Source organism: Oncorhynchus keta, chromosome 21, assembly GCF_023373465.1.
Source record: "Oncorhynchus keta strain PuntledgeMale-10-30-2019 chromosome 21, Oket_V2, whole genome shotgun sequence".
In the NCBI taxonomy this organism is placed as follows: domain Eukaryota; kingdom Metazoa; phylum Chordata; class Actinopteri; order Salmoniformes; family Salmonidae; genus Oncorhynchus; species Oncorhynchus keta.
This window is the reverse complement of record NC_068441.1, coordinates 38674340-38700840: the sequence shown is the minus strand read 5'-3', so window position 1 is coordinate 38700840 and position 26501 is coordinate 38674340. Positions and strand designations below refer to the sequence as shown.

General features: G+C 40.1%; 1 protein-coding gene across 48 annotated transcripts in view; it reads right to left on the bottom strand.

The window, feature by feature from the left end:
• cast (calpastatin) overlaps window positions 1-26501 on the bottom strand; it is a 104189-nt gene that overhangs the window by 57963 nt on the left and 19725 nt on the right. For 14 of the 48 annotated variants that reach the window (XM_052473885.1, XM_052473889.1, XM_052473884.1 and 11 more), the window contains exons 3-4: window positions 18771-18866; window positions 4520-4585 (exon numbers count right to left, since the gene is read on the bottom strand). In XM_052473885.1, the coding sequence (XP_052329845.1) occupies window positions 4520-4585; window positions 18771-18866 (162 nt within the window). Of the gene's footprint in view, window positions 1-4519; window positions 4586-7445; window positions 7606-15190; window positions 15359-18770; window positions 18867-25688; window positions 25847-26501 lie in introns of those variants that run through there. The other 34 variants (XM_052473890.1, XM_052473894.1, XM_052473898.1 and 31 more) reach the window with 7 other exon arrangements.

The following is a 26501-nucleotide window of genomic DNA, read 5'->3' as shown; positions in this document are numbered from 1 at the left end:
ACAACAACAAAAACATTCAACCAAAAGAACAGTTTGTCCAATCTGTTTCGACCCTATAAATATTCTTATTGTTATTATTATCACTATTATTATTATAAATATTGGGCTGGATACCAGTTAAAGAAGGTGCAGTTGAATGTGTGCAGACTAGAGGCGTTCTCTGTCCTTAATCTTTCTATTTTCTGGAGCAAGACCAACTAGCAGAAAGTTCTACAGTGTTTAGAGTGGAGCTTTTGCACTGACAGAAGTTGGGATCAGATTGACACATACAACAGTCAATCTAAGCTGGACCTAATAATAGAACCAATTAACCTCGTGATTTGTACAGTATGTCATTTTTTTTGTTAACAACCCATTTCTTAACAACCTCTGTCTAGAGGTCAACACATTTTATAGAGCCACGGAAGTGCTGCATGTTTTCCCTCAATAAAACCAAGCACATAACAATACCAAGCCTACAGGCACATTACCAAGCCTCCTGAACATATATAACGTATAGAGTATAGAAGGTGTAGAACATAAAGAACATAGAACGTATAGAATATAGAAAATGTCATTCTTAAACCATTGTTCTACTTAGGGATGCACGATATATTGGGGAACAGATCGGAATCGGACGATATTAGCTAAAAATGCCAACATCGGTATAGGCCGATGTCTAGCTTAACGCTGACGTGCAACATTGATGTCAAAGCTGACGTGCATACCTGTATAACGTAGGTACATGACGTAATGACCCCACGTAAGATTTTGCGCTACATGTGCAACACACCATTCCTAAGCTAACCCACAATATCTGCTGTATGGATCGAGCAGTCAACAAGTAGAGCGGTCAATTGAAAGAATAAGAACATTTCAGCGAGACAACTCATAGGCGAAATCCATTGAAGCCAACATAATGGAATTCATTGCCCTTGACAATCAACCGTTCTCTGTCGTGGGTGATGTTGGCTTTCACCGACTGGTTGAGCACCGGTACACACTACAGAGTGCGCTATTTTTCAGATGTTGCCCTACTGGAGTTACACAGCAATAGCATCACTGCTATTAGCTTCACGACATACATACTATGGAATGCCGATTGTGTCTTTGCGTGTCAAAAAAAGATACAGTAGCACTGTCAAATCTGTACAAAAAAGTCTGGAAACAAGCGAACAGCGGCCACGAACGATGTGTTTCCAATACCACGCAGGTAATAAAGCATAATTTGTCTGACCTCAACTTCTGGGGTAGCTAGCTTTAGCTTGGTACCTAGCTAGCATCAGTACAACCAGCCTGAAAACAATAACCAGTAGAAACTGCAGTCATTTTCATTATTCTTAGCCAAGATTTAGGAATCCTTGTGAGTAAGTATTAGCTAGGTAGCCACTTGTTGTTCGCCTATTGAAATTGAACTTCAGTTCATGAAAATAAATAGCTAGCCAGTTTCTCTGTATATATCAATGATGTCGTTCTTGCTGCTGGTGATTCTCTGATCCACCTCTACGCAGACGACACCATTCTGTATACATATGGCCCTTCTTTGGACACTGTGCTAACAAACCTCCAAACGAGCTTCAACGCCATACAACACTCCTTCAGTGACCTCCAACTGCTTTTAAATGCTAGTAAAACTAAATGCATGCTCTTCAACCTATTGCTGCCTGCACCCTCCCGCCCGACTAGCATCACTACTCTGACCTAGAATATGGGCGGTTCTGACCTAGAATATGTGGACAACTACAAATACCTAGGTGTCTGGTTAGACTGTAAACTCTCATTCCAGACTCACATTAAGCATCTCCAATCCAAAATTAAATCTATAAATCGGTTTCCTATTTCGCAACAAAGCCTCTTTCAGTCATGCCTCCAAACATACCCTCGTAAAACTGACTATCCTACCGATCCTTGACTTCGGCGATGTCATTCACAAAATAGCCTCCAACACTCTACTCAGCAAACTGGATGCAGTCGATCACAATGCCATCTGTTTTATCACCAAAGCACCATATACTACCCACCACTGCGACCTGTATGCTCTCGTTGGCTGGCCCTCACTATATATCCGTTGACAAACCCACTGGCTCCAGGTCATCTATAAGTCTTTGCTAGGTAAAGCCCCGCCTTATCTCAGCTCACTGTTCACCAAAGCAACACCCACCCGTAGCACACACACTAGCAGGTATATTGCACTGGTCATCCCCAAAGCCAACACCTCCTTTGGCCGCCTTTCCTTCCAGTTCTCTGCTGCCAATGATTGGAACAAATTGCAAAAATCTATGAAGCCGGAGTCTTATATCTCCTTCTCTAACTTTAAGCATCACCTGTCAGAGCAGCTTACCGATCACTGTACATGTACACAGCCAATCTGTAAATAGCACACCAGACTACCTCATCACCATATTATTACTTACACTCTTGCGCTTTTGCACCCCAGTATATCTACTTGCACATCATCATCTGTACATCTATCACTCCAGTATTAATGTTACATTGTAATTATTTTTGCCTCTACGGCCTATTTATTGCCAACTCTTCTACATTTGCACACACTGCACTTTTGTGTTATTGACTGTATGTTTGTTTATGTGTAACTCTGTTGTTGTTTTTGTCACACTGCTTTGCTTTATCTTGGCCAGGTCGCAGTTGTAAATGAGAACTTGTTCTCAACTGGCCTACCTGGTTAAATAAACGTGAAGTATATAAATAAATCAAACTAAACACTGTTGCCCAAAGCTAACATTATAAGCAGCCAGCTAGCTTAATCTGGCTAGTGAGGCTGGAACGGACCAGGTTGTGTTGTGAAGCTAGCCAAAATAAGGATTAGGCACAATAGTGGAATTTGTGGTTTGTCTTCTAAATAAAAGTATGTAATTGACAGTGATGCAAATGAATAAAAGTAGTAGAATTATGCAATACTTTTATCTTGAAGGCTAACTGCAAAGTCCAGTATCGTCGCTAATCCTTATTGTGGCTAGCTTCACATAGATGGGTCCGACCACCATTAATCAAATAAGAGTGGTCTTATAAATTAGGGTTATTTAAGAGCTATATAGTAGCTAACTATAGATACTGAAACGTGTCGTTTTGCTATGTTTTTGGGGAAGAACATTGTTTGCAACCATGAGCTAGCTATCTTTTTTTTATGACCAGCAAGCACTGTAGGTGCACGAGACAACTTTACCATCATCATTGCATACGTATCGATGAATCGTTGAGACATATGAAATACGAGTGATTGTGTAATCAATGCGTAATAACTACGTAAAAAATTAATGAACGCGTTAAATTATTATGTGACGTGCAGTCATATTCAGGTCCTGGTTGGTCAACAAGCTAATTTGACACGTCAAATAGTGTTACTTGCCTAGTGGTTAGAGCGCTGGGCCAGTAACCGAGAGGTTGATAGATCAAATCCCCGAGCTGACAAGGTAAAAATCTGTCGTACTGCCCCTGAAAAAGGAAGTTAACCCACTGTTCCTAGGTCGTCATTGTAAATAAGAATGTGTTCTTAACTGACTTGCCTAGTTAAATAAAGGTAAAATAAAAAATTCTAAGTGTTATTTGAGGTGTATCTTTTTTGACATGCAAAGACCCAAACGGCATTCTATAGCAAAGACCCAAACGGCATTCTATAGCAAAGACCCAAACGGCATTCTATAGCAAAGACCCAAACGGCATTCTATAGCAAAGACCCAAACGGCATTCTATAGCAAAGACCCAAACGGCATTCTATAGCAAAGACCCAAACGGCATTCTATAGCAAAGACCCAAACGGCATTCTATAGCAAAGACCCAAACGGCATTCCATAGAAATCCTGGTTGAGAATAAAACGACTAAACAAACAAACAAAAAAGCACAGCAAGTAAGTGAAACAAATAGGTTTTGATGATGTTTTATTGGTAATGGGGACATACGTCAATGCCAACTAAATACCTTTTGTGTGTGTGTGCTTGTAGCTTTTATTGAACTAAGCAAGTCAGTTAAGAAAAAAAATCTTATTTACAATGACGGCCTACCTCGACCAAACCCCGGACGACGCTGGGCCAATCGTGCGCCGCCCTATGTGACTCCCAATCATGGCCGGATGTGATACAGCCTGGATTCAAACCAGGGACTTTAGTGACGCTTCTTGCGCTGCGATGCATTGCCTTAGACTGCTGCGTCCATGTGTGTGTTAACTATTTAACTGTACTAGAAAGCTTAAAAAGGCCACAAAAAAATGTAATATCTGTTATCAGTATCATTTGTTGGCAAGGAAAATATTGGATATTGGTATCGGCCAAAAATATAATATCGGTGCCTCACAAGTTCCACTCCCTGCAGATTTGGGTGTGACCAATCCTTTGCCTGATTAGGCCACACTGAACAACACTACTCTGTTGAAACAGGAAAGACATTAACAGTACCAAATATCGCCCAAAGAAGGGGTCAAATAGACAAGAAGCCAGATTGGACTAAGACCTATCCCAAAGAAAAGGTGACTGCAGGCTATGGACTGAGCAAAGGAAGAGGTGTGTATGTGTGTGTTGAAGTTACCTCAAATTGTGCTGGATTCACAGCCACCTGTGCCACTGAAGTGGGTGAATACTGTCTAGGCTGCGACTGGAGAGAGAGAAAAAAAAACACAATTAACAGGAATCGTTGTCACTCATAGCAGAAAACACAGACTTGATCATTGTCAGAATCATTGATACCATAATGCATAATCCTGGCTTGAAATAACTCTGAGCAAAACAAAACAAAAAGCATTCCATGCTGCTCAAATGTCTGGAGAAAATAATGAATGATGCAGTACTATTTCTTCAAACACATTCTCCATGACAAGAGAAACATCACATGAAGCAATCCTGTTCCATTGATAAACTGACCAATGATTCTACGTACAGTATATTCACTAGCGGTGGGCCACCGATGCTAAATGAATAAGGGAAACACTGGTGTGTGTGTGTGTGTGTGCCATATAATTTGATCAAAACAGTTTGTTTAAGGACTTCTATACAGCTGTTTCTCATAATATTACATAACCAGGTGGATCCCATTTCCCACTGTGTTTTGTATATGGAATGTACACATTGTGACTGAAGCAGTGATAGTTAGTTACAAACATTGCAGGTTTAAGAAATGCAATAAACAAGGTGGAATATGTTAAACAGTTCCCTTTCAGTGGTGGTGAACCACAGGGCAAGAAGCCTACATCCTCTCCACCCATACTGGCTAGCAGAATGTATTTCTTATTCCCAAGAATGTGTGTGAGTTTGTCATGCCCTGAAAAGTACTGTATCTTTAAGTTTCAGAGCCAACCAACCAGTCATGCCGGCTCAGAATAATTCTACATGTTACAGAGAGATGGCTGGGAGATAAAGACAGACAGAGAGACAGATTGAGAGAGAGAGAGTAAGTGTGACAGAGAGGTTGTGGCCTTACTAGTCAAACTGCATACTAGTGAAATTCTGTACTGTAGTATTCAGACAAACTTTATTTTGCCATACTACACTACTTGGAGACGATTACTGTTGTTCACTCTGACGATATTACTTAATCTATGTCCAGTGGGAGGACAGTGGTGTTGACACACTTGACAAAAACCTTGTTGAAACGTAGTTAAGAGCTTTAGCAAGGCTGTGACCTTGCCCTTCAGCCAATACTAAGCTAAATTAGGCCTAGGCCAAGTTCAAATACCTTATAAGTGCTTTCCTCCCTCCTTTTCCTTGAGGCAATCACTGATTTGTTCAGGATTAAATAAGTGAAATCATGATTAACAGCCTGCTGTTTTTCACCAGCCCAATCGTGTGTTGATAAGTTAGTGATGATCAGTAATGAACATCAAAGAAGGAAGGAAAGAAGGAAGGAAAGAAGGAAGGATGCATGTTTAAAATATTGGAACAAGTCCCCACCGGGTTTGGAGAAAGTAGCAAAGGAGGGGCGGAAAGTAGGCTGACGAGTCACGCTGCCCTCCTTTCTGATAAATATTTGGGCGCTAGGCAACACACCAGAATCCGCAGGCAAATTAAAGGATAGACAAAGAAAGAGTGGTGTTTTGGTGTGGCACATGGGCATACTGACTGGCTCATCTTTTGGAAACCAAAGAGATAATACTAATTCTATCTGTGTCTATCTCTATGTTGACTAAATATCCCAGAGACCTCTATTTAAATGCTGTTGAAATATTACCCATGTTTACTTTAAATTGAATTGCAGACTATGGTTGATAAAAACAAATACTTTGTTGAGGTGGAAAACAAACACAAAACAAAGGTTTTTTATGAAAGGCATTTGGCTGCACTTGAAGTCATTTGATCATGGCAGCCAAGGAACATGGCAGTCTCAATGCCAGCTTTCTCCTCATCTTTCAACCAACAGCACAACACAGGAAGTGTTTTTTGTGTAAAAACAAACCACACTTCTCATTTCTAATGTAACACAAACTCTTTATTTAGTATCAAAAAGTACACGCTCAAAATACATATTTGTCAAGTCAAGTGAAAGATCAGTTGGACTCAATAAACAACGGTAATGATGGAACAGCATTTAGGTTTTATTTATTTCCCCAAGACAAAACAAGATTATTATTATTGTTTACATTGCACACTTGGCCAATATCCATGCCTTTTCACCTCTGGTGAGCGAACTATCAATCAATCAAATGTATTTATAAAGCCCTTTTTACATCAGCAGATGTCACAAAGCAATATACAGAAACCCTGCCTAAAATCCCAAACAGCAGACAATGTAGATGTAGAAGCAGTGGCTAGGAAAAACTAGGAACCTAGGAAGAAACCTAGAGAGGAACCAGGCTCTGAGGGGTAACTACTAGCTAGACAGGTTAGGCTAGCTCACCTAACTACCCAGACACTATATTAGAGGCAGATAGATTAACAACAATCAATCTTACAACACACACCCATGAAGAACCACGCAATGCATTGGGAGGGTAGAGAATACAGGGCAGGTACCAGTCAGCATGAGAGCATGCACTCAGGCATCGTCTCCGTGACAACCGGGACAGTGCAGATGAAACCAGCCAACCACATCAATGCAACTATCAGACTCCAACCTAAACAGTGTCATAACATGCCAGTAGCAGTCACTTTTACTGCTGATGGTGATAGGAGACTGAGTCTAAACTATTGAAGGTAGGCATACTTCATTAGACTAACCCAGTATTGACATTTTTACTGACTATACATTGTTGTTACTGCTGCTAAAACACTACTAACGTTAAAGGCCAAACATTGTTACCATACCAAAAGTGGCAAAACTTCTGTATTACTGCTTATCAGTTAGTAGAAAAATACGACTATTGTTTAGCAATGAGCTAACCAGACATTATTCCATCAAAACAAATAGTAGCAAAACCGCTATCATTGCTAATCAGACAATACCAAAACACTGTTACTGAAGTCCAACCAATCCAAAACGGCATAACCTTATCTGAGGGTAAAACATGGTTTATTTTGCTCACCAGATTCTGATCAAGAGTTCCTCCAGCTCACAACTGAGACTCGCCAAAAGTCTCAGTGTTAATCTATCTATCTGCGTCAGAGAACGACCAAGCTCCTTTTCGGTCTGATATTGGCCTTTTCTAATCTATCAGCCCACTACATAGCAAAACTACTGGTATGCCGGCCACCACTCACTGCCTGAGCATTACACAATGCAGAATGTCTAGCTGGGAAAATCAACAGCAAGCTAGCTTATTCTCAAAAAGTATTGCACCACATGCACCATTTTTGGCAACGAGCCATTTGACTTGAGGTGTAACGCTAGATATACTGGAGTGCTGACCTGGCCAGCAGCAACTGTATCCGTAAATTGAAAGTTTATTGTCGGAATATATATAGGCAATAGGTTTAGCTATCTAAGAATCTTCCTGTATGTTTATGGACCAAGAAAGCTATAGATCAGCGTGAATGTGTGCGTTTTTACTTCTCAAACTATGTTTGGGCAGATTTGAGTCATTCAGCTAGAACGTGCATCGTCGTTTCATCTTTTTTTAGAATAAAAAAATATATACGATCACGAAAAACAAAAAAATACTACTTTCAGAAGCATCCGTGATCACAAGTCATGTAGTTATGTTGGACTCATTTGCATTGAATTGGTGTTCTTTTATATTCTCAAACTAACCGCAGTGCCTATACAGTATGATGTCATACAGGCGTGACATGTTGGAGTGAAGTTTCTATGCAAATGTGTATTTATTTATTTATTTCACCTTTATTTAACCAGGTAGACTAGTTGAGAACAAGTTCTCATTTACAATTGCGACCTGGCCAAGATAAAGCAAAGCAGTTCGACACATACAACGACACATGGAGAGTTACATATGGAGTAAAACTAACATACAGTCAATAATACAGTAGAAAGAAGTCTATATACGATGTGAGCAAAATGTTGTTGATCAGTAGGCTAATATAAGTCCCAATGGAAGGCAAACAGATTGTTTATCACCAAGCACCATAGACTCAATACCTAAATGCATGCACACACTCCTATTGAATATACACCCACCTGTATTGTGAGTAGGCCTATGCCATCTTAATTGACCCAGTTAATCAAGAGTTTACCATTCAAATAAAAGTACTAACATTATGTTATGCAGTTAGATTACATTTTACTTTGATAAAAACATTGTTTGATTTTAAAATTGGTGCATTAATGCATACATGGCCGTCGCTGGGAAAGTGTAACTAATATATATATATATATATATATATATATATATATATATATATATATATATATATATATATATATATATATATATATATAATGATGTTGCTGATGATCCAGGTCTAATGCTTTATAACTTGTGTATGAGCCTTTGTAATGTGTAATAACAAGGTTGTATATGTCATTATAATTGCTCAAATGTCTCAAACTGGCTGTTATTTTGTCCAGGTCATTATGAGATGCTTATATGACATTATAAAGGGGTCATGACAAGTTATAATGCATTACACCTGGATGCACAAGTCTTACCATGATTTCTTCTCAAGAACTCCTGCGCTGCTGGGTTTTTCACACTCAACAGTTTGCGTGTAGATCAAGAATGGTCCACCACCTAAACGAAATCCAGCCAACTTGACAACTGTGGGAAGCACTGGAGTCAACATGGGCCAGTATCCCCGTGGAATACTTTCGACACTTTGCAGAGCAGCAATACTCAACTGGTGGGTCACGGGAGGTTTTGACTGGGCTGCGTGAGTTATTAGTAGTGTTATTTAGTGGATTTGGTTGATTTTCTGGTATCAAACCAGTGCGCTTAACATTCTTCATCAAGAATATGGGCAAAATGTAATTATTATTGACAATGAAAAGGTGGGACTGTTGTTCCCTTGTCATATGATTGGTAAATGTACTATCAACATAGCATTAAAAATAATTTTCCAGATTCCATTTTGGCAAATACAAAAAATCTTGAATATTGGATCACGACCTAGACAACCTGGTTAAATTTGGGTACTGAGGCAAAACCAGTTGAGAACCACAGTTGTTGAGTCCATTCCCCAAAGAACTGAGGCTGTTATGAGGGCAGGGGGTAATGTATAATTACTGTTTAAGTACATACATACGTACATACTAGTGATGCGCAGGTGGACTCAACCTGGAGTCTGCGCCGGCGGGTTTAGGGTCATGAAATATTGTGTGAATGAAGGGCGGACGGTTGGCGGCTTGGTTGAATAAAGAGAAAACAATGCATTGAAAATCCATAAGTGTATAATTCCTATCTATAGGCTACTTTGAAGATTTTCTTTCATTATTTTTATCTGGTGTCAGTGTATAAGCCTAAGCTTTAGGGCCTAACTGTACGCGCAGCAAATACACGCCAAATGCTTTTGGGAACTTGGGCAGAAAAAATGTACGTTGATCCACGGAGGCAAAAAAGTACAATGTTGGAGTTTAATTCAATATGTGAAAATCTGCAAAATGGAGTTGAAAATAAAGAAAAGGTGGCCAGAACAGTAGCCTAATGTTGGATAAAGACATTGTGTGATGATTGTGAGGCGCTGTACAAATTTGACAGTCACAAGATGGGACGTCAATGGTACACTAAATTTCAGATTGGTTAAATGGAACAGTAACTAACAAATGCACACTGACTGTTTGTCTATAACGTCTCACATAGCCTTAATATTAACTCCTGCAGAATTAAGCATTTCTTGCAGTAAAATTATACACCAAATGTACATTTGGACTCGGGAACAGGAGTGAACAAATATTATTTATTTTTTCAGCATCAATGAGAGAATTAATGCGCGGTGAGGGATCAAATGTAAAGATCGTGGTGCTATCTATATCAGCATCATAAAAGCTGATAGTATTTCAACCACATAAAATATGCATCCAGGCCGAATGGAAATCTTATCAGAAACATGTTGGGTCGTTTACACAGCTTTTAATTCCCCTCAAACTGCCATCTGGAATTTTTGTACAGAAAACCTTTCCGTTTCTTTTGTTATTGCATTTTCTCCCTGGTCCCTAAACGTTTTTGCTGTGTGAGAGAAGCAGAGATGAAAGAGAACTTCATTGATGTCAACTAAATTCAAACAATAATTATATTGATGTATGTACATTGATGAACATATTATCTGGTGAGCAAGGATTTATTTTGTCTTCTAGGGCAATAAGTAGGCCAATAACAGAAGAGAAGCTGCATGTATGTAATTCACAGGAGGCTGCTGAGGGGAGGAGGGCTCATAATAATGGCTGGAATGGAATGGAATGGTAAAAACCACCTGGAAACCATGTGTTTGATGTGTTCAATACCATTCCATTTATTCCGTTACACCCACCCATCCTCCCCAATTATGGTGCCACCGGCCACCTGTGATCGAATTATAGACAAGTTGACTACCAAATAGCCTACCAAATGTCAGACATTATGAACAGAAACATAGTCTTATCTAAATTAGGCTTAAAAAAAGAAATAATCCCACACCCCGTCAAAAAATTGTTCCAGCACCTGACTGTACAGCTCATTTTCTATTTTAGCGGGCCTCAGAATTTCACTTTAAATCACATATAGTCGGGCGATTGCGGGCAGGTGCGGGTGAACAAACAGATGAACAAGTACACACACACACACACACACCAGTGAACCGCAGTGTAAAGCTAAGGGTTATAGTTACTGTGGATAGCAGTAACAACAAGCATACAGTTCCAGCTGATAACTAGACACCAATATCAGCGAATAGAGATAGTTATAGGACGTAACATTGTACCATTATGGCTTGTGTGAGAGCCTGGGCAGCAACATTGAGGCCATCTCCATTTTGAGGTAGTCATTTTCTTCTTCTATTTGTATGGTCTTGGTAAACAAACTGAAAGGGTGCATACTGCCACCTGGTGTGTAGTCATAAGTCAAATGTTTGCAATAGAAACTATTTACTCAAAACTGAAAATATTTGTGACCCATTTCAGGAAGCTAGGCATATGTCGCATGTCACTACTTCACAGGAGATGCATTTTTGGGCAGAAATGTCTTCTCTGAACTTTCATGTGTCTTAATAACAAACTTGTATTTAATCTGTAAATACAAATGCAATTGTTAAAGTACAAGACTAGTTGTTTTAGCCACAGAAAAAGTCAGGAACCTTCCGCTAGCAATGATTGGCTGAGATAATGTATGAGCTGGACATCCAGGGAGCTGAGTTTGGATTGGTCTGCCATGTAGCATGCTTTTGCCTATAATGTGAGCTGCTCAGTATGTATTGATAATCCTTTCTACCGCAGCTTTTTTGAAAGATATAACGTTAGCCATCTAGAACTACAAAAGGTTTTACTACTTCTCTCAACTACATTGATGCCCTGAATTTAGCAGGTGCTATCGACAACAAATCAGTTGGAAAAAGTTGTGATGGGTTACTTTCTGCACAAGCCACGGTCAGTGTGAACCAGTGTGACTTGACACAATGCTTTCCAAATAAGCTGTAGCTAGAAACAAAACTGTGTTAAATGGTTCCAGTCTGCCGTGAAGCGTTCATCCATGTATATGGGCATTATACGTTTCAAATTTGGTCAGAAAGTTGTTTTCATTGCAAGTTAAAATGTACTGATAGCTAGCTAGCGAATGTTAGTTTGCTTGTTCGCTAGCTGACATTACATGTATGATCTATGTAGTAATATTATTCAAATCAGAAATCCATTTGCATTGCTAGTTATAACCTAATGTTAGCTAGCTAGCTAACATTGAACCAAGTTGGTTAGCTTTAGCTACCTGCAGTTTGACAATCAGTTTTTATTGGTAGTAGTATGAGTTGGGTTAATGCCTGGTCATTGTTTAGCTAGCTAGCTACATGACTAAACAAAATACTCTACTTTGCCAGATGATTACATGACCCATCAAGTTAGCCTGGTGTGTTTAATATTAGGACAGTTGAGAAATAAATATATTAGGCCTAGCCTATAGAAAGCTGATGGGCTCCATCTCTTTTTAATAGAGGTAATCACTCTTATCTTGCACAATTGCATAGCCTATAGAAATGTGCAACATGAGCTCAAGAAGTGTTTAATTCGATTTTTGAACTACATTTGCATTCATGTCAGAGTGATTAGGGACAATAGAGTGCTGAGTACCAGGCAGTTAGCAAGTATGGTAGGCTACTAATGACCATCAACAGTATCAGAGCTTGGAGAAGCCTAATTACCATGACTAAATGGTCACATGGAATTTCACTGCCTTCATGACTGGTGACCGCCGGTGTGGCGGTAATATCGTCACCGCAACAGCCCTAGTGTACCAAAACAAAAACGGGGTTGCAAGTTTATCAACTTTCAAAGCAGAATGACTTTCCCATTGTTCCTCAACTGCATGACTTTCCCATTGTTCCTCAACTGCAGTGTATGATGTACAATTTTCTAGCTCTGAGTTGCTACTTTTATGCAATGTAAAAAAAAACATTTTAAAGGTTGGTACATTGGACCGAATCCTGGTGGTGGGTCACATTTTGCAACGGAAACGAGAGTTTCTATTGGACAAATTCAGGTAGGTCCCTCCCCGTTTTGTTCCGTTTGGTTATTTTTGTTCCTAATGAATACACCACTGGAGTGTATTGTTTGAACAGGTATAAAGCCAAGGTTGCCAATTTACTGCCACCTGCAGTTATGGAATGTTTGCTCACAAGTATAATTCATTGACCGATCCTTCCGGAATTATGCGATCCTTCCTCAACCCACAGGAAGTCCCACCCAACAGACTTTCGGGCACTAGAGTGCTCGATCTCCATGGTTTAATTGGAGCTTATTCAACAATAGGCTTGTTCCTCCTAGGGGTTTAATAAGAGCTTATTCAACAATAGGGTTGAAAGAGGTTGTCTTTGCTCTACTGAGCTGAGTTATGAAAACTGATTACTAATACTGGGCCCCACCCAACAGAACGATACGTGAAAAAGGCTGGGTTTGGCAATGCGGCTAGCTGGGCTCCCGAGTGGCGCAGCGTTGTAAGGCACTGCATCTCCGTGCAAGAAGCATCACTACAGTCCCTGGTACGAATCCAGGCTGTATCACATCCAGTCGTGATGGGGAGTCCCATAGGGCGGCCCACAATTGGCCCAGCGTCGTCCGGGGTATGACGTCATTGTAAATAAGAATTTGTTCTTAACTGACTTTCCAAGTTTTAAATAAAGGTTACATTTACACTTACAATTCCAAAGCAGTTGGCTAACCTGGTCACAATGTATGTCATTACTTTGAAATTGACCCAAACCCTAATCACAACTAGGCTAGCTGCTACAGTGACCTCAAAGGAGTTGGCTAACCAGCGTAGGCTACAAAGTACTGAACTCGCTAAATTATTTAGGGACAATGACGTCTAGTTGTGTCATATACTAGTTTGGTTGGTGTTATAGCTATAGTGCAGTAAATTGGAAAATAGACATCAATGGCTAGAATGCACTCCAAAGGTCACATGCATTCAACATGAGAGACCTCATGACATGGCCTATGACAGTAGAACTTTAGACCGTCCCCTCGCAGATACCCAGGCGCTAACCAGGGACCCTCTGCATCAACAACAGCCACCCACGAAGCATCGTTACCCATCGCTCCACAAAAGCCCGGCCCTTGCTGAGCAAGGGGAACTACTACTTCAAGGTCTCAGAGCAAGTGACGTCACCGATTGAAACGCTATTTAGCGCACACCGCTAACTAAGCTAGCCGTTTCACATCCGTTACATCTGGACGTATGCTTTGTCTTGCAAATATGTCATTGAGTAATATTTGACTCTGTCAAACACCGCATACTTCCTGGGGTGGGTATAATTTGTGTTACATTCCAACACGAATGTTCCAAAAAACTTCGTAAATAACAAGGATGCCAGCAAACATCGCATACAAAGTAACATGATCAATTCACCTAGCTAACTACCTGCCGAATAGGCATCAACTCACCACGTTGCTTATTCTTAATGTTTGTCCATAGGCTACCAGAGTGAGGACAGACAATTTTCGGAATAAACGCGGTGAGTGAAAAACTTAACAAAATTGCCCACTCCCAACCCGGTATCTAATTCTGCCGCTATACAACTTTGTATGCGTTGTTTGTTGGCAACCTTGTTATTTACGAGGTTTTTGGAACATATTCCGGTTATAACGTTTCACAGATTATAACCACCCTACTTCCTGTTGTCATAAGCATAATTAATGTTAATGTTTTTTACAATGGATCGTCTCGTACTTCAAAATGTCACATCAGCAATATGGTAATTGACTCAGGCAGAATGTGTGTGTGTAAATAAAATTATGTTCGCTCTTAGTTTCAAAGGCTCCAGTTGTCTCTGCCCTGTCTGAATTTCTAGAATCTGTGAATGTTGAGAATGTTTTTGAGTGTAAATAAAATCTACACCTTCAGTAGTACTCTGATGACAGCTAGTCTAATTGAATGACTAGGCAATTTGCCTCCAAGCAATGCATACAAGTCTCTGTATTTTCCCCATGGTCACCTACAGCTGTATTGAGCTCTTTGCCAAGTTTCATCGATAACATGTAAAGGACATGTACAGATCAGAAGCCCCATGGTCTCGTCTGAGTGATTTAAGTGGCATATGTGGTGGATATGTCTGCTCATGAAAGATAAAACAGAACGTCACTCATCAGAAGTGGCTGCCACTTCGGTGATATTACAAACCCTCAAACTAAATCGATAGGGCTGGCACCAAGAGAGAAAACTACAACACACACACAGAAAAACTGTGTTTAGGTACATACCATAGATTTGAGTGTATCCTGTATTTATCTGGGTAATCCCAAACTGTCCCGAGGACAGGTTAATTTAGATTCACTTTGGATTAAGTATACGATTGACACACAAAACACAGACTAGAGAAAAAAAAACTTCTGCTCCTCCGACTAGGATAAACTAGACAGGTCAATTCTGTTCAATCCCCTCCCCCTTTTCCAACAAGGAAGTGACGCTCCCTGAAAGTGACGCAGCCTGGACCTGATTGGTCGAAAGAGGACACTGCCCTCCTTTCACAAGGATAGCCAGGAAAAACAAGCAAGACCCGTCAATTTCCATTTGTAAGGGAAAGTTTGGGTTGAGTCTTCTGACTGAGTGTGTGTGCGTATATGGAGGTAGGCGCGGCAGCACAAAAATACAGATACAACAGCCTACATGTAGAAACAAGTAATGAGGTCACTTCCAGGTAAAAGGTCCCATGAGCAGCAACGTGAAGTTCATGGGAGCATGTCAAATTGGGTGTCAAATGAGAGCTAAGAGTCTATTTCTTTATTTCTAATTGAAGCATATATATATATATATATATATATATATATATAAATAAACCATTTTCCTTCCTAAAAATAAGGGACAGCAAAGGCTTTGATTTTGGGTCAGATTTAAAAGGGGTCTTAGAAAACATCTATCAGAAAAAAAGTGTTAAGGTTTTAGAAATACATCAAAACACGATAATGTTGAAAGACCCCTGCCAACTAATATCAACACTTATATTTAGTTTTGGATAAATGTTTTTGCCTTCTGTAAGTGAAACATTGTCTTGTGCCTTGAAATTCCGTTACCAAAAACCCATATCTTACAGATATTTTCTCATGTCTCTCATGAGGGAGGATAATGAAAGTTCACAGTAGTAACAAGTAAAGGTAAACCTAGCAATTAATTAGTGTTTTTACTGATATCAATTTTGTTTAGGAATTTTTAACTGATTAAAGACTCAATTCGTTAACAATTTTTTTGAAAAATAGGTTACGGAATTTCTGCAATTGAATTGGCTACAATGGGAAATCATAGTAATCACAACAGTCGGGTTAACAAGTTTGGACAGCAGAGTTCAGTAAAGAAAAGTAGAGTATAGTACACAGTAGAGCACATGAGCTGAGTACACTATAAGGTACTGTATTGTACTGAACTATGCTCTACTTTACTGTATTGTACTGTACTTTACTAAACTCTACTGTACTATACTCTACTGTAATCTACTGTACTGAACTCTAATCTACTTTACTGTTATATGCTGTGATGTACTCTACTGAACAAATTTCGGTTACCAAACTTTGCACCTAAACACTTCTTCCAGTAAATGTGCTTTTGTAAAATGTTCTGTGTATTGTTAAAAGTAGTCATTGTGTGTAGAGTTGTATGCTTTGTTAAACTTTGATGATAAAGTAATAAAATATGATATGCTATTTAGCTGACGCTTTTATCCAAAGCAGTCTTACATGCATACATATTTCATATAGGTTGCCTAAGCAGGAACTGAACCGACGACCCTGGTGTTGCCAGGCCATGCTCTACCAACTAAGCTACAGAGGACCAAATCTTATGTGGAGTGAAGGTAATCAACATATAGTTGATGGTGATAGAGATGGGTGTAGCCAAAGCAGTCTGGGCAGAGGTGGTTTGCTGCAAGGTCTGTCTGTCTGGCAGCAGTAGGGTGTGTCTGATACACTCACTGCTTAGGAATCAGAACTGCAGTGTCTAAAAAACAGCCAGAGCGAGAAAAGTGGGAGAAAGTGAGAGAACATAATGAGGGAGAAAAGAGAGGCATATCAATACAGACAGAAAGATATAAAGAACGAGACAAAGGGAGAGAGAAAGAGGGAGTGAAAGAGAGAGAGAGGGAGCATCGCATGCAGCCTCTAGCACAAACTGCACCCTTTTTACAGAGAAGCAATGGTTTGGGGGAGAGAGAAAGAACAGAGCTAAGTGTATGCTAAGGAAAAGAGGGAGGAGGCAGGAAGGGGAAAGAGAGCAAGGGGACTGGAGGGGGGATGAGAGAGAGGACATTTTAGAAAATAATGGAGACCCAAACACAAGCACAGCCACGCTGTCTCTCTATGCAAAACAATTGTCAAAGACCTTATTGTAACTACTATGAAAACACACAGAAAAATGTAGCAATGGGACATTAGCCAAGCCTTAAGTAAGAGTGTGGAACAACATGTTTACACACTACCATGTCATATGAGCTTTGATTTAATTAATTAATAAACATATTGCAAAACTCGTTTGCTTGACTCCTCAGATAGAAGGCAACTTCTTAAACAATGTATTTTCTAAGATGAGGAACCACTATATGTAAAAGTGTTAAACTGAATAGAGCCTGTCTAGCAGAGTGGCTCCCCCTAGCGTCCAGACACAGTATGGCACCTGGGCAAAATGAGTGGAAGTTATTGTAAACTACAGATCTGAGTGTGTTTTAAAGTGAACAAATTCTATTTCATTCTAAGGGGAAATCCTCAGAACCATTGTAGTGTGACACCCCTTGAATGCACCTTATCCCTTCAGGCTTAATTTGGGTAGCCTAGTGGTTAGAGCGTCTGCTAAATGGCATATATTATATTATTATAGAGCGTTGGACTAGTGGTTAGAGTGTTGGACTTGTAACCGAAAGGTTCCAAGTTCAAATCCCCGAGCTGACAAGGTGCAAATCTGTCGTTCTGTCCCTGAACAGGCAGTTAACCCACTGTTCCTAGGCCATCATTGAAAATAAGAATTTGTTCTTAACTGACTTGCCTAGTAAAATAAATAAATACAATTGTTACTTTGTATCTGTGAAGGTGTTTTAATGACAATTATACAACGGGTGGGTCTAATCCTAAATGCTGATTGGTTAAAACCACATTCCAGACAGAGTCTATTCTACAAGTTACCACGAGCTAAAAAATCTATGATGTTAAAATGCCTATTTACTCTGTTCCATCTGACCAATATATCCTCCAAACACCAGCTTCTCGGGCATTTTCACTTAAAGATATAATCTAAAGTACAATACATGTAATGTTCTCAGCCAACGTTTGTTGACAACGAAACATGGAAGATAGAAAGGGCTAGATGAAAATGGACAGATCAGGCAGAACTTGTTTTGGGTGGTCCACGTTGCTCTGGGCGGTTTTATGATGACGCAGCTACAGACAGGGGAGCTGATGAAAGGTTCCACCCAAGTAAAGCTCACACCCTGATGAGTTGTTGTTTGCTGTTGCCATGCCTTTCACTTGTTTTATGTAATAACATCATGTAATACCTATGCAGTGTTCCCCAGACGTTTGTCCTGGATCTGAAGGCTCTGCATTGTGTCTGTATTCCTCCAACCGGATTAGATCTAAAAAAAACTTCCTTAAAAGGAAAACCGAACGAACCACTGAACTCTCTTCTTGCTATGTAGTCGCTGCCCTTAGCATTTATTTGTGTTTTATTTGTGTTGAGGGATCTGAGGAAAAATCGCCTCGCCTCCATCTTTATCTTCCCTACTGACTCTAGCGTTGTACACAGTCCGTGCATTTCCACTAGTGTGTGTGCATGCGTGCATGTGTGTAGGCGTGGCATGCTTACACTGGGATGGAACAACTCGGGTGGGAACGACTCACTCGGTAACTCTTGGTAACCTTTGGGCGCTTTCTTAAAGCATTGACAGCAGTCAAAAGCAGGCTGTTGCAGTCAAGGGAGAAACAAAAAGTTGCTGGTTAGTTGTATTCTAACACAACATGGCAGTGGTAATATGCTTCCATTGTTTCTAAGAGTATTTTGTTAGAATGTCAAAATAAACTCTAACCTCCATATTATCCTTACACACTCACAAACTGGAAATCCCAATGGTTGGCGAGAGAGCTTTCTTATTTGAATGTGTCATAACTTGTAAATCTCACTAGAAGATTTGCTCCGTTTCAGTCACATCCACATGAGTCGAGCAAACCCCCTAGTTATTGGTAGACAATTGTGTTCGAGAGCATAAAATTAATGATGGATACATGAGTCAATCCGCAGTCGACCTCGACTATGGCCATTATGTAAGCGATGGATGCATGGTGCTGTTGATGAGGAACAACTGCAGAAACTGGCAGCAAACATAACAAACTGCATGACCCTCGATCACGTGGTTCTTGTAACGCTCATGCAGATGTAGTTCAATAACTTTTATCCTCATAATGCAACACACATTGAAAGTTGCTGATTAGCGACTGCACAATATTGATGCTCTCCAATGCACCCCTTATCTCTTTTGACAACTGAGTGGTTGGCCAAAGTATGGCCCACCCATCCCAGGGGAGTAGACAAATCAGATTACTTGGCCTGCATCAGGAACAAATCAGTGCAGGTGAGAGGGTCCTTGTCGATAAGGCTTTGTTTCTAGGGAGACACTAGGCAAACAGTGTGTACTCAGCAACGTTATACCCTAGCTAACAATCATGGGCCAGAACAAAGCACAGTCAATGAGGGTCTAAACAGAATAAAATACAACAAAACACAGAATAAACTACAATATATGTATAACATATCTAATATATGTATCTCTACAGGTCAAAATGTGTGTTTCATTTGGAACAAAGGGATGAGCCTTCTCATAGAGAAAACTGGAAGTTACTCAAACTGTTCAGGAGACCAGCCTTCTTCAACAATAGATACAAGCTGTCCTATATCCCTCTCCTACAGTACAGAGTACAGCCAGTCAGGCCACTATATGCGGCTCATGTACGTTCAACACCATAAATAACAATAAGTATGTTGTCTGTCAGGTAGTGCCACCCTAAATACACACAAGGAATCCCAATTTCACGATGGAGACACATATACTTTCAAACAGATAAGTACACATAAGTATACTTTTTATTGAATAATATCACAAAATACACACAAGTAAACACACAAATGTGTGTTGGGGCAGCAGGTAGCCTAGTGGTTAGTGTTGGGCCAGTAACCGAAAGGTTGCTAGATTGAATCCCTGAGCTGACAAGGTACAAATATGTTGTTCTGCCTCTGAACAAAGCAGTAAACCCACTGTTCCTAGGCCGTCATTGTAAATAAGAATTTGTTCTTAACTGACTTGCCTAGTTTTTAAATAAAGGTTAAAAAAATGTACACACACTAGTCAGTCTTCACATGTTGTCACAGCTGTCAAGTCATTTATCTCTGATACGTAAATAAAACACAGATGTGTAGTTCTGTCTGTCTGTCTGTCTGTCTGTCTGTCTGTCTGTCTGTCTGTCTGTCTGTCTGTCTGTCTGTCTGTCTGTATATATGTATGTATCGTGTCTTTGGAATCCTTAATTTGAAGACTGTTATTTTTATCAAATCAATTCTCTGTAATTATTATTACGTGATTAAACTAATCATGTATATGTAATTAAGTAGGAAGTCGGGGCACCAAGGAAAATCTTCAGATTGCCAAGTTCGAATTTTCCTAATATAACTTTTCAGATATTTTAATATCTGATCAATTAGTCTTCTAATTAATGAATTATTCTTTACCTCACGTTAGTCTCATTCCAAACGTCGTAAATTGTTGGTTATCTGCACGAACCCAGCCTTTACTATGAATCATCCATACATCAATTGTCTTAATAATTTATTTACTTAACTAAATAATCACAGAAATGCATAAACAAACAAGTTATGGTTACAAGGAAATGATAGGGGAGGTTTCCTAGTGGGCTAAGCCGATATGGTGGCTTGGTGGACAAAGGGAAGTGGGTGTGCACTGAGAAGGGCGGGAATTACAAGAGTCACTACACAGTTGATAATTATTAATTGAAATGCTAATCCTTTGCACATGAACGCTCACTTATTCGGGAATAATTGCAATCAATATATATTTACGTTCAGTGTGTCGTCGTGATCCCTGTTGGAATCGTCCGTCTTTCTGTTGGAAAGTTCATCTGATCGTCTCTGCTCCCATGAAGTCTCTCGTGATATCGATAGTCTCAGAGTTGAACCATTTCCAACCGTGTAGCCAATGCTCCACGTGGTTTGGTTAGGGATTCAACAACCATTACAACCATAGCTTATATTGAGGTTTTTGGTGGTCTCTACTCAAACCTTCGCTCCCTCAGCTGACCGAGAGTATGCATGGCCTAAAGAGGATTTTTTCAGGTGGGGTTTTTATTTGGAACAGTAGAAAAGGGCTTTCCCATGAGCCAGATCATGTCTGTGCTCACAGGTGCGGGCCAATGACTTCGTTAAACTTTGAAGGGAATACAATTCTCTTACATTAATGGTTCAACATCACCATACATCATTTCACAAATAGTTTAATCTTTACTCATTCATTTTATACAATAATTAGATGCAAACCTCATAACGGAGGGTCCTGTATAAACAGAGTTATGGTAATGTGGCTGTATTGTCTTTCAATGAGGACACAACATGAAACAAAACGGACCGGTCGTAGCTGGCTTCTCCACCGAACATTTACACATTCACCAAAACATGGATATTGTTCAGTTCTCAAGTTCTGTGATGTAGAAGAAGTTCCTTTGTTCTACTGTGAAACTCTCTCTCTATATATACTGCCTGGCAATGAGGAGAGAGTCTCCTCTAGGAATTTAGACCTGAGATAACAGAACCTGGGTGTAGGGGGAAGAGAGAGTTGGTGAGAGAGAGGGGGATGGTACTCGCTATACTCATGATATATGTATGTATGTCTCTCTATGTCTGTCTGTCTGTCTGTCTGTCTGTCTGTCTGTCTGTCTGTCTGTCTGTCTGTCTGTCTGTCTGTCTGTCTGTCTGTCTGTCTTAATTTAATACAGGGTTAGCAGTGTGGTTAAGTTTAAAATCAGATTTTATGACTTTGTGGCTGTGCCAGCTAGTGACCACTCCACAGAGCTGCCTCCAGTGCATGAGTAATTTCAATAAATGCCAACCTGCATTACCTCAACACTTTACAGGGCGTGTGATTACTCAGGACATTGCCTGTCCATTCCTGTTAAACTAAAATATATCTGGTACCAGCAAATAGAGCTGTCCTTTTGCTAAGATCACCTATCAGTGGCAATGAAGGAAAGGAACAAGGGAAGGATGCGAAAGGACGCAAGGAAAGGAAGTTATCTTAGAGTATTGGGACAGAGCCAGGGTTTGCCTCAACCATAATAGATGGAAATAGACAGGAGAACAAACGAGCAAGTGAAGTCAAATGCCATGTTGTTCAACGCCCTGGTAAACAGCACATTCTCAGGTAAGCCCAAAGGCTTGGAAACCCTCCCAGAGGTGCTTTTATACAACCAGAGCATGAGAGAGCCACTGAGCATGTCATTATTGGATCATCAGTCAGGCTCAAGCCAAACTGACAGTGGAACGAGAAATCTAAAGGCTGGACTGTCTTTCTGATGCACACAGAAACACATAGTACTGAATGTATTCAAAGGGAAACACAAAAAAACACACACACACACCGCAGGATATCACAGATATTTCCACATGCTAGAATACAGATCCCTCCCCTCTTTACAGCTCTGGTCAACACAACAGACACATCCACACATTGCCACAAAACGGGCCTTTACTTAACTGGATCTGTAATAGGCCTTTACATTTTTGGTGTGAATATCTTCCTATATTCATTGTGTAACATGACTTGAGATCCATGTAAACAATACTGTGTCGATATATTAGATGTTAGAGAAGCAACAGATTTAAATACATACAGCATATATTGTGAAAAGCATGTTTTGTACAGCTTAAAGTTATATAGTTACATGCTGAATGTGTGATTAGGAAATGTATTGGGTATGTGTATCACAGATACATTTCCCCTGTGGCTGTTTCCTGTGTGTGTGATGAAAGCAGCAGATGATTCTGAGCCTGAATGGCAGAGGGCACAGTCAGTATGTTGACAACAAAAGTCTGGGAAAGTACCCCAACTAGCCCAAAGCAGAGCCAAGAATCCCCCCCAAAACACAAGAAACAGAGCAAGCAAATAGTCAAATGCCATGTTGTTCAATGCCCTGGTAAACAGCACATTCTTAGGTAAGCCCAAAGGCTTGGAAACCCTCCCAGAGGTGCTTTTATACAACCAGAGCATAAGAGAGCCACTGAGCATGTCATTATTGCAAATTTATAACACAAAACTGATACTTGTGTTATCATACAAATACTACCAGAACACATGCACAAATACAAACATACCCAACTCATAAGCAACTGTAACTCAACAAAAGAAACATGGGAACTATTATCAAAAACATGCCTGAACATATTCCACTATTAGAATTATACACATGTAACAGGGTTGGTCATGTTTCCACTCCCCACTGCAGAAATATGTATTCAATGTTCATGTATTTCTATTGGTTAATGTGTCTATCATCATAAACACCTATTCAATGTTGCACCATGACAAATAAACAAACATTAAGGAATAGAACATTAGCTGCTCATACTGGCCCTTAAGTCACAAGGTAAACCCATAATGCATGACCAGGTCATTTATTTATATTTGACCTTTATTTAACTAGGCAAGTCAGTTAAGAACAAATTCTTATTTGCAATGACGGCCTAGGAACGGTGGGTTAACTGCCTTGTTCAGGGGCAGAACAACAGATTTTTACCTTGTCAGCTTGGGGATTTGATCTAGCAACCTTCCCGTTACTACTCCAACACCCTAACCGCTAGGCTACCTGCCACCCCAATAATAATAATGTATGACCAGGTAATGTATTACCAGGTAATAATCTATCTGCAGGTAATAATGTATGTCCAGGTAATAATGTATGACCAGGTAATAGTGTATGACCAGATAATGGTGTATGACCAGGTAATAATGCATGAGCAGGTAATAATGTATATCCAGATAATAGTGTATGACCAGGTAATAATGTATGTCCAGGTAATAATGTATGATCAGGTAATAATGTATGTCCAGATAATATTGTATGACCAGGTAATAATGTATGTCCAGATAATGGTGTATGACCAGGTAATAATGTATGTCCAGGTAATAGTGTATGTCCAGATAATGGTGTATGACCAGGTAATAATGTATGTCCAGGTAATAATGTATGTCCAGATAATGGTGTATGACCAGGTAATAATGTATGTCCAGATAATAGTGTATGACCAGGTAATAATGTATGTCCAGGTAATAATGTATGTCCAGGTAATAATGTACGTCCAGATAATGGTGTATGTCCAGGTAATAATGTATGTCCAGATAATGGTGTATGACCAGGTAATAATGTATGTCCAGATATAATGTATGACCAGATAATGGTGTATGACCAGGTAATAATGTATGTCCAGATATAATGTATGACCAGATAATGGTGCATGACCAGGTAATAATGTATGTCCAAATATAATGTATGACCAGATAATGGTGCATGACCAGGTAATAATGTATGTCCAGATAATGGTGTATGACCAGGTAATGGTGCATGACCAGGTAATAATGTATGTCCAGATATAATGTATGACCAGATAATGGTGTATGACCAGGTAATAATTTATGATCAGGTAATAGTAATAATGATGGTAAAAATAGTTAAATATATTTGATTGGTTGATTGTATCATACCCTAACCAACACACACACACACACAAAACAATGGGCAAATGAATAAACTACAGAGACTGACACATTGACATAACTGGAAGCAACACACTTTGCTGGGCCATGTGAAGAGCACAGACCTTGTCTTCGCCTTGGTGCAATATCCTCTATTCATGACAACAGTACAGACTGTACTGTTCTTCTGTTCAGAGGTTGACAGACTTCAACTACCATTACTTTCAATGCTTCAGACATAGACACACTGACACAACTGGAAGCAACACATACTTTTGCTGGTGCTATGTGAAGAGCACAGCAAAGCTTTTGTCTTCGTCTCAGTTTAATATAATACAGACTGTTCTGTATTCCAACGCCACTTCTCTTCCCTCCTCCTCCTCCTCCTCTAAGCTCGAGCAGGGTGTATTCATTAAGTCTTTCAACAGAAACCTTTTACCATTTAATTAAGAACCAAATGGAAGCAAATAGAGAAAACGTAACAAAACGGGGAGGGACTTACCTGAATTTATCCAATAGAAACTCCTGTTTTAGTTGCAAAACATTTTCCATTCGGAGTAAACGGTTTCTGTTGCAAAATGTTTAATGAATACACCCCAGGGAAAGATGTCTGACTTGGATTAATGCCAGCAAAACTTTTTTTCTGACTTGCCTTCCCATATAGGCCCGCTACTAAACATACAAAACAACACACACACACACACACACACACACACACACACACACACACACACACACACACACACACACACACACACACACACACACACACACACACACACACACACACACACACACACACACACACACACTAAAGAGCTCTCATTCACAAATACAGACACGCACGCATCCATGGACACCTTTTCACGGACTCAAACTTTCTTTATGCTAAAAACACACTCGCTCCAACTTGTGCACACACACACACAGACACCTCTCTAACCTGTGAGCAGAGTTGCATTATGAAAGCTCACCTGTTGTTCCACGGCCACATCCTGTAAGGCTTGATTGTCCCGAGGAGCTCGGATCCAGCTGAGTAACTGGCCCATGTTCACCGTCTGTCTGTGTGAGTGTATGTGTCTGACTGTTCCTACTCTGTACCTACTCTGTGAACTGCAGCATGGTTCCCAGCCTTGATCAGGGAAGGGGAGGGAACAGGGAGAAGGGGCAGGGAGCAGAACAGGGGTAAGGGGAAGGGGAGGGAACAGGGAGAAAAGGGGAGGGACAGGGAGCAGAGCAGGGGTAAAGGGAAGGCACACATAGCACTCAGTAAGACCTGGGTTCAAATAATTTCAAATAATTTTTCTATCCTTTTTTTTAATAGCTTGCATGGTTTAAAGAACCAATGTAAAAAAGTCAGGCGGCAAACCCTGCCCATCTGGCACTCAGGTAGACAAAAGGAAACGCTCAAAAGTATTTAAAAGATGACAGATAGTATTTGAACCCAGGTCTGCATTCAGTAGAGCTTGAGCTATAAAGAGAAAGATTCTGATAGAGGAGTGACACCGCCTGACAACCGGCCACATCTGAGTACCTTCTCAGAGAAGACCGACATGTGTGAGCACACACATACACCAATAAATAAAAATGCACATACATGAACACACCCAAACACACAAATGTGCATACACGCACTGTGCTAAAATGCACTGACAGGAAAGAAACCCATAAAACCGTAAATTCACACATAAACCTATACAGCAAACAGCCTTATCCACAGAGGAAAAGCACACGCCCTCTTCCACTTAGAATACAACTCATACAATCACTAAGCAACAAGAGATAAG